Genomic DNA, 8,972 nt, shown 5'->3' with positions numbered 1-8,972 from the left:
ATACGTATGGTTATGTTAGGAGTTTATGGTTGGGTTGTTGGGTTGTTGGGTTGCCCTTAACGTGTATGGATTGGTGTATGGGTCTCTTGTCGAATGGTTCGTGCAATGGTTGACTCGCTGACTCCAAACTCTTTAGATCTACGTAAAACTTCAAACAACGAAAATCTTCAAAATGTTAACTCAAACATATTCTTTTAATATTTTATAAATACAGATAGTAACATAAAATCAAATGCTATTAAGAAAATACCCTTTCTTACTTTGGAACTCATGGAAAAACTGTCTACTTATATTAGCACTATTTTCAACTTATGAATCTTCTCTTTCTTTTTGAAACTATCCTTTAACCTCTTTTTCATTCTTCCTCTGGAAGAAGTCTTCCTCTTTGTAAAAAACATCTCTCTTTCAAAATGTCTTTTCTCTCTAAAAATTCTTTTAAAATACTCTTTTTTTCAATCTCAAAAAATTTTCGAAAATATCTCCTTTAAAAATATTTCAAACACCTCTCATAGATTTTCTCAACCCTTCCTTTTCAAATTATAAACGTTGGGAGAAAGTTTTTAATTTTTTTCTAAAATCAAAAATTACTTAAAACTTAAGCTTTAATTTTTAAAAATATAATAACTTATGCTTTAAATAATTTGTTTAAACAAGGTATTTAGAGAAAAAATTAAAGAAAAAAGTGTATTTTAAAAGTGGTCATTACTTACTACAATTAATAACTCATTTTCTCTCAACGTTTAAAATGAGAGATAATGAGTTATTAATTTTAGTAAGTAATGACTACCTTTAAACAAAATAAATGTAACCTCGCGAAATATCAATCGAAGTCTATAAATATCAACGGATTAAGACCCCACCTTTACCTTAAGATGGTTCTGCAAATAAATTTGGATAAAACCCAGCGTTAAATCTTATGTTGTATTCTGATTAATCTGAAGCAACTCGTTTTTATTCGTTAATTACTTTATATTTGTTACTTAAAGCTTTTGAAATACTGTAATATTTTAACTTAATTTAACAGTATTATTGTTATAATATTATATAATATTTATTATATATTATTATTATATATATATATTATAATATTTATTAGATTGATTAACAAGCTTCAAAAGTAAAAATAAAGTTAGAGCCATTTTATGATTTTCAATTTTTTTTATGAATAAAAAAAAACTGAATGCGCATCATAAGTATACACATAACTATATAACACATAACTAAATTTGAAAAACTGATATTTATAATACCTATAATACAGATATTTATATTGAACAAATGTGCGTGATAGGAAACGTTGTACACCACTAGTAAAAGACGAGAGTTTGTTATTGCATAAAAAATTTCCTCTCAGCGTTGTTATATCTGGTTTTATAACTCACTGGATTCTTTTAAATTATTTCGAATCTCTTTTAACTGAGGCTTTTTTCTTCAACCGACTTCCGGTCAGTTTAATGACATTGGTACGCTTTTTCTTTTTCTTTTTCTTCATGGCAACCTGCTCCATATTCAAAACGTCACTACTGATTGGAGTTAAATCGAGGTCATCTGGCGTGTCTAAAAAATGAATTCGTGAAGCTTTTAAAATTTATTTTCTTAAAATATCTCCAAATTAAGTATTAGAAGATCATTTCTTATCTTGTTTTTTTAGTATTTTACGGAATGAAACAAAATAACGGTGCAAGGATCATCTTAAGCCGTATCCTAAATGGTTCCTTTCTACCGAAGGAATGATTTTCCAATAGATTAAAGAACTCATATCTTAAAAGGGCTTTCATATTATGCAAGGGGATTCATATCTCGGTTTCATTAACAATCACTCTATTTTTATCTTACTATTTAATCTGCCAGACGATTTTAACGGCATCTGCTTCGAGTTACTGTTGTCGATCGTTTCCGCACTCTGTCGAGCCCCTCTGTCTGACATGAAACTCATTTCTTTAAAAACAAAAATACCGAATTAACAAATCTCCACGTTCATAATCAGTTAAAAATGGTAAGTAGTAAACGACAAGTTTTTTTAATTCAAAAAGTAATTAAATAAGATAATAAATTTTTTTAAATCAAAAAGTAATAAAATAACATAATAAACTTTACCAGGCTCAATACTTTTTGATTCATCAGGTCTAAGAAAATTTTTCTGTTCTTGTAAGGCTAATTTATACGCCAGCAACGAAGCGTGTTCTTTTTGTTGTTGTTCGATCAGCTGCTCTTTTTCACGTTTTAAAGCACTTTTTCTTTCATACTCACGCTGTCGCTGCAATTGACGTCTTAAATAATTTTCTCGATGCGCTTGACGTTGCGTTTGATGCTGTACCTCTAAAAAATTTCTATTTTCAATGCTAGGCCCTTCGAAAAAATGCGATGGCTGAAAATTCTTTCTAGGAAATTCTTGAATTACATCAGAATTGAGCCCTGTGCCAACAGTCTTTGGGTCATAAATATTTGCCAAAAAACGCATTTCTTGGTTTTTAAATAAAGCTGGCCTGTAAAAACCTTTATTAGCCATTTCGTAGCTCTGCGCTTCTTTATCAAGAAGTTGAAGAATGTACTTGACTTTTTCCGGAACATCTTTTTCTGCTTCACCTAAAAGTTAAGTTTATTTATCGACGGTGCACATACCGGTTGTTTGAGCTTGTTTGAGCTTGTTTAAACATGCTTGAAACGACTTGGAAGTTTGTGAATGGAAAAAGTGAAAATTGAACGTAGAGAATTTTAAGGTTTAAAGTTGATTGTTAGTTAAAGTGTTATAAATATTTAACACAACTTATTTAACATAATTCTAAATATAAAAATATTTAATTTAATTCATTACAAATGAGTTAAATTCAAATAAACATTTTTTTTATTTACAAAAAGGAATCGTGAGAGCCTCATTTGACGATAAATCATGCATCACTATTAATTGTGGTATCCTTAACAAATGCTACCTTGTATTCCTTCAAACTCGATATTTCCATTCTTGTCCCAAAAGCTATCTTCACTACTAATCTGTGTATTTTCTGAATCTGAATTTGTGGAAGGTAATTTTCCATTATTTTCAGCTTGATTATCTGCTCCGTAACTGATGGGGCCTTGAAAGTTACAAATTTCTCATTAACATACTTTAAAATGTAATTATTAAAAAGAACGACAAATGTTAAACTAAAGAGTGGAATTAAAAAGCATCGTAACAAAAAAAAACCGGAACCGGAATTCTAGACACAGAAAAGTTCTAAACAATTAAAATATTCGAATTCATTTTTCAAAAAATTTCAAACATCAAAAAATGAAAATATCAAAATTAGTTTCTTTTCCATTTTGTCTCTGTTTTTCAAACGGAAGTCATTTTTTTGCAGTTTTAAATTTTTTTTTCAGGTTTTTGCATCCATTTTAGAATTTTTTTTTTTTTACTTTGAGCGTCTTTTAAAAGTTAGGTCTTTCTGTATATAATTTTAGCTTTAGAAATAAAATATTAATATTGCTAATACATTTCTGAAAAATAAAAGTAATTATCTTTTTCGCTTACCTTAACAAGCTTATTATTTTCAAAAGAGTTTTAAAGTATAAATCAATTTTATGTGAATTTTATCTTTCTGCTATCATTAAAAAAAAAAAGTTCTTTATAATATAAAGACATGTTTATGACTTAAAAAAATATGGAGTACAAATTTTGTTTATGACCTAAGAAAATAGAAAAAGGAAATGTGACAGCTAAACTTTATTTCACTTTCTTTTTGTGTACATTGTCTTTAAAAAAAAATTTAGTTGATTTCCTTTAAGATTGCAGCTTTTTGAACTTTCGTTCTACTTTCGGATTTTGAGGAAGTTTAACCAGCCTTCTTTTTGAAACAGGTTTTATCGGTTTCTTGTTCTCAAAGCTTCTCTGGAAAGCTAAATAAAAGTAAACCACATTTTTCAAAAAACACAAAAGCATGAAAACGACGGCTAACGAAATGGAGAGTGATTGACGATAGTTGTTCGCATTATGTTTGATAAAATGAAAACGTCATAAAATTAGTCATGCTTTACAGGTATTAGTAAATATATACCGTAAGCATTTGGTCCTCTGTTCATTGTGTAATTCCGCATGATGCTGTCCTGAAATGTCTTATTCTGCATCCGTTCACCATTTTAATAAATATAATTAACGCAGGTTGCCATGTTTGTGAGATGTCGTTCAAAGATTAATTTGTGCGTTAAAAGTTTTAAAGTTTAGTAAAAAATTTATTTTAAAATTTACTAAAGAAATGAATAAAAATTTAACCTTTTGCTTTTAGTCCGTCTCTGGACGAGTGATGTAAATTCTGGTGGTAGTTTTTAACAATGACTTGATTTTCGAAAGGACTGACCAGCTGCTTCTGACGATGTTGTTGAACAATTTCACCTATAATGAAAAAAGCTTAGTTTTAAAGAGGTTTGGTGTCTAAACTAATGTTTTTTGATTTAATTGTAAACTGGTCCAATAAAAAGCAAGGTTTAAAAAGCAAGATTCAGTTGGATCTTAGTTAGATGGTTTGAAGAAATATTTACCAATAAAATATTTTCATTAAAAAATTTTGAAGGATTTTAAAGATAAAAGGATTTAAAGATTTCAAGGAGAAGCTTTAGAAAATTATTATTTACAAATATTGATTGTTTTTTTTTTGTTTTTTTTTTTTAAGTTTTTTAATTCTAAAAAAACTAAGTACTACTAAGGTAATAATAAAACAAAAATTCACTGAAAGAAATTTTAATAAAAACTTTTTTTTGTCTGCTCACCGACTTCTTGATCTCCTTGTATATTTATGTTTTTATCTATACCAGCTATGTTTATTGACTGAGTCAAGTCACTCGGGGACTCGTTAAGCTGATTGGGATCAAGCCCCAGTTTATATTCGTTTCGTTGGTTACCGTACGAGTCCATTTTCATTGCGTTCGGGTCAATTTCTACCTGAGACTGATCTCCCATAGAGGCATCTTGAATCTCCCCTTTATGATTAGCTATGCTTAAAGGAGCATTGGAAAAGCCCTCTAAACAAAGTGAGGATGACTTTTTAATAAAAACACAACACATTCGATGTGTTTGACAAGTTTGAATAGGTCTTATGTTCTTATTACCTTGATCCTCCATTAATTCCTGTTGTCTTACATTCATATTATCTGGACCCCGTTGGTTTTCATAGGCTCCAAGTGGTTCGGCTCCTGCTCCCATGCCAGTTGGAACTCCATCTACATCACTGCTAAGACCAGTTAGTCCACCCTCCTGCTCAGCTTCTCCTGAAAAAGTAACATTTAATCAAAACCAAGATGAAAACACCAATCTTTAATATTATTAATGTTATTACTAATATTATTAATATTAGTAATTGAGTCTATACATCAAAGAGCCAAACTTTAAAAGCAGAAATTAAAGAGAAGATTTTTATCATTACTTATCACCTAAAGAGTCTCCACCTAGTTCTTCTCTTTGGGGCGTATCTAAAACTTTAATATATTTGGGAAAGTTAGTTAAGAAATATTCAATAGCGTAGTTATCAGATATACAAGTAAATCATGGCATGATCGTGTTATTTAAAAAGATTGACAACTTCTTACTTTGCTTTTTAGTTGCTTTTTCGCCAACTCCACTGGGATCATTCGATTTTGTTGCGAGTTTTTTTCCTAGTGCAGTATTTTTTTTATGAACAGTTATTGATTTGTTCAAAGAACCTTTGAGTGTTTTTGTGCCTAAAAAAAGTTAGGTCAGCCTTTGTTAGTGTCATCCCAAGAAACTTCTAAATTTTTTTATTTATGTTTTTAAATATCAACTATGAAACTTACCAGTTTTACTTTTTGAAAACTTGCTGGTAGAATTTTTGTGCGAATGGCCTAAAAAAGTTTTAAATACGGTTAAACAAAAAAAAAAACAAAAAAAAAAAAAAAAACAAAAAAAAAAAAGAGCACCGTTTGGGGTTTCTAAATCATTTCTAGGTGATATAAAAGTCACTTACCATTTTTTAGAATTGTAGATCGTCGAAACAAAGTAAGGAAGTTGTCTAACATTGCGTGATTTAAATTTATTTGATTGATCGCGCCGCTATTTTCATTTAACTTATCGTTAAGTGGAGATATAGAAGTCTTTTTTGCTGTTTGTGGCGCGCTATCGGTATTGTCTAATGTATCTTTTTTAGTCTGGATTGTTGCTTTTTTAGTCTGGATTGTTGCATTTTTTAAAGAAGACAAGCTTATAGGTACTCCTTCCGTTTCGAGAAGTTGTGAATTGGTGTCGGTAGCGCTCCCGTCTCCCGAAGTTACTGCAAAGTGATTTTCCACATCTTTTCCAAAAGATTTTGGTATCCTATCTTTATTATCAGGTGTTTCGGGGGTATCAGGTGTGTCTACAAATGTTTCCGGTGTTAAAGGTATTGGTTCTACAGTGTTTACTTGTTTATCAGTTAGTTGATTGGGTTGTTCAATTGTTCTTTTATAAGGCTTATCGAAGTTTAAGCGCCTTGTTACAGTCAGCAAAGGGTCTCGTTCAAGAAACTTTGCAATGTTAGCACAGTTTGCGCGAGCTATCAACATGAAATTTACATTCATATACATACATAAAAAATGTAAATGTGTAAGCAATCAAAAAATCGAAAAAAACTCTTCAGACTTACAAGAAAGGATTGCTATAAGAAGCAAAACTCCAGTATATAAATATAGTCTACGCACTAAAAAAAAAAAAAAAACAAAAAAGAAAATATTAAAAAGTAATTTCATCATAAAATAACATCTTATCACCCGCATCCCGCATCTTGATCTTAAGATCTCTAGATCTTAACTAAATTAAGTGCTCACAAATACTTTTTCAACGACATGTTAAAAGTTCAACGTTTTTTTTCAAGGGAAACTAACAGACTTAACGTAATTCTTTAATTATTTCATTAAAATTTATTTAGGGAAGTGGGATCATCTTCTGACGAAGAAGATCCCACTTCTTTAAACAACTTATACAAGTACCCAATTTTATATTTTTTCTCTATTGCGAAAAGAAAGAAAGGAAATGTAAAAAGCAACCACCATAGAAAATCCGCAAAAATCGTTTTATCACGATGTATCACGATGTATCACGATATATCATGAAATATCACGATATATCACGATATATCAGCTTTTATGAATATTTTCTTAAACATCAATTTGGCTCTATAACCATTTTAAAAGAAAAACCACTTCTATGTTTTAAGACAAACTATTCTATGGATTAAAAAAACCACTTAGTGCAATCGTCTTTTTTTACAGTACGGTTAATTTTCCATTAACAAAAAAGTTGCGATCTTAAAGATGCTTTTCAAACTGCTCTCTAACAAATTTATCGAGGGGATTTTTCTCTAAAATATGAAAAAGCTGCAAAACTTTTCAATAATTTATAATGGGGTGTTAAATGATAGAAGAGTTGGAAAGTTTACATGTGGATACTTGGAGGGTTAAGATAAATAGTTTAAAACCAATTCACAATATGACGACGATTCATTTGGCGTGGCTCACTTTGTTGAGATGCCTTGATGCCATTTTTGTATATTTTCAGACTTAAAAAAAATAACTTATACGCTATTCATCAGATGCCAAAGATCCTGATAAATTGATCAAGTCTTATATTTGCTCTAAGATTTCTTATTCGTTCCTGAAAAGATCATGGGTTAGGTTTATAAAACAACTGTTTTTTAATAGCTACACATATTTAAAGTTAATTCTTTTCCACCATTTTCGACTGATAGGCGAGATGTTTAGATTTTGTGTTGATTTTTTTTTTTTTTACCATTCATTGCCATTTGATTGGCTAATAAAATTGAACCATTATAATTAAATATTTCGTTTAAAATTTTTTAAATTTATAAAAAAAGTAAATAAATAAATTTCGATTAAATGTTAAAAATAACGGATGTAAATTAAAAACTAAACAAAAAAACAAAAAAAAAAATTAAAATGCGAAAGAACAAAATCTCTCCATTATTTGTTATCTCCGTTATTACAACAGAAATAAAATCATTATTAAAAAAAACGTCTTTGCAATAAACCTACTTTTAGTAATTTCTTCAACTTTTAAATAGCAAATGTAAAACAAGAATTCTAAATCGAAAATCAATGCAATCCATTATTAGTCCAGCACAATTTAGACCTTTGTTGTCCACATGGTGTACACTGAGCTGATATGTGTGCTGTGGAATTATTAGCTTTCATAACAATTGCTTACATTCGGCATTGTATCATAGGTAAAACTAACCGTGCGTAACTTTATTTACTGAACACCAGTGCTATTTGTAAAGTGCATCAGAAAAGACATAAGTATACAATATCAACAAACCTTGAACAAACGTGGATTAAAATATATATATATATATATATATATATATATATATATATATATATATATATATATATATATATATATATATATATATATATAAATATATATGTTAGTCCTTTTTGAATTTTTCAACTTTTTTTTAGAAGTAGCAAATTTGAATTTGTCTAATTTGTGACTTTAACAACCAAATCTCAAAGTTTACCTCTAAAATCAGATTAAATATTGAATATAGGATTCATACTTCTCTGTTTAAAATATATATTGAAAATTGCCTTTAACTTACCTCATGTGCACATAACATTCATAACCGATTCTGAAGAGGGACAGTTAAGCTTGTGGCGTGAAGACCATAGAAGGGTAAGGCTCGCATACTATTAATAAAAAATTAATGACTTTCGATTGCAACGCCCTCTGTAACAAGATAATTACAAGACTAGAATTTATACATCTTTAATAATTTATACATCTGTGATAATTACAAGACTAGAATTTATACATCTTTCTAAAATTTGGAACATCCTATGTTGAAGGGAGAGTCTGTGAAGTTCTGTGAGGAAGGCAAAGAAGACAAATAATGAATTAATAGTCAGAAAAAAACAGAAAAAAATCAGGTGTTTTTTTAGAAAAATTGGAAAACAAAAATCAACTGCTTTTCCTTCATTACTGTCCATGGTGG

The 8,972-nt window shown here is 29.3% G+C and overlaps 1 protein-coding gene across 4 annotated transcripts; it reads right to left on the bottom strand.

Annotated features, from left to right (window-relative positions):
* Positions 1-1,138: 1,138 nt before the first annotated feature.
* On the bottom strand, positions 1,139-8,669 carry LOC145181485 (uncharacterized). 4 transcript variants are annotated; one of them, XM_080056583.2, is made up of 13 exons: positions 8,011-8,172; positions 6,606-6,659; positions 5,952-6,515; positions 5,782-5,829; positions 5,557-5,688; positions 5,401-5,445; positions 5,080-5,238; positions 4,741-4,992; positions 4,247-4,366; positions 2,931-3,074; positions 2,098-2,586; positions 1,837-1,938; positions 1,139-1,557 (listed from the first exon to the last, which is right to left on the bottom strand). In XM_080056583.2, coding segments are annotated over exons 1-13 (2,271 nt in total). In that variant the 5' UTR covers positions 8,012-8,172; the 3' UTR covers positions 1,139-1,396. The 4 variants fall into 4 exon arrangements, with proteins under 4 accessions (XP_079912709.2, XP_079912710.2, XP_089956242.1 ...); XM_080056584.2 differs by lacking the exon at positions 5,952-6,515 and having other exon boundaries at positions 8,011-8,167; XM_090100116.1 differs by lacking the exons at positions 1,139-1,557; positions 1,837-1,938; positions 2,098-2,586; positions 2,931-3,074 and adding exons at positions 3,686-3,873; positions 8,580-8,669 and having other exon boundaries at positions 8,011-8,243.
* Between the last annotated feature and the right edge of the window lie 303 nt (positions 8,670-8,972).

This window comes from Hydra viridissima, unplaced genomic scaffold (assembly GCF_058129835.1).
Source record: "Hydra viridissima isolate aposymbiotic clone 2 unplaced genomic scaffold, HvirCarnegie_v1 scaffold_10, whole genome shotgun sequence".
Lineage (NCBI taxonomy): Eukaryota > Metazoa > Cnidaria > Hydrozoa > Anthoathecata > Hydridae > Hydra > Hydra viridissima.
Note: the sequence above shows the minus strand (reverse complement) of the source record. Positions and strands in the feature narration are given on the sequence as shown.

What these genes read in the sequence shown, in the direction of transcription:
- LOC145181485 (XM_080056583.2), bottom strand. An exon ending in GGAATTAATGGAGGATCAAG is followed by an intron (nt 4,993 to 5,079) that starts GTAATAAGAACA and finishes CACTTTGTTTAG; the next exon opens with AGGGCTTTTCCAATGCTCCT. An exon ending in ATCGTCTGGCAGATTAAATA is followed by an intron (nt 1,558 to 1,836) that starts GTAAGATAAAAA and finishes TTCATTTTTTAG; the next exon opens with ACACGCCAGATGACCTCGAT.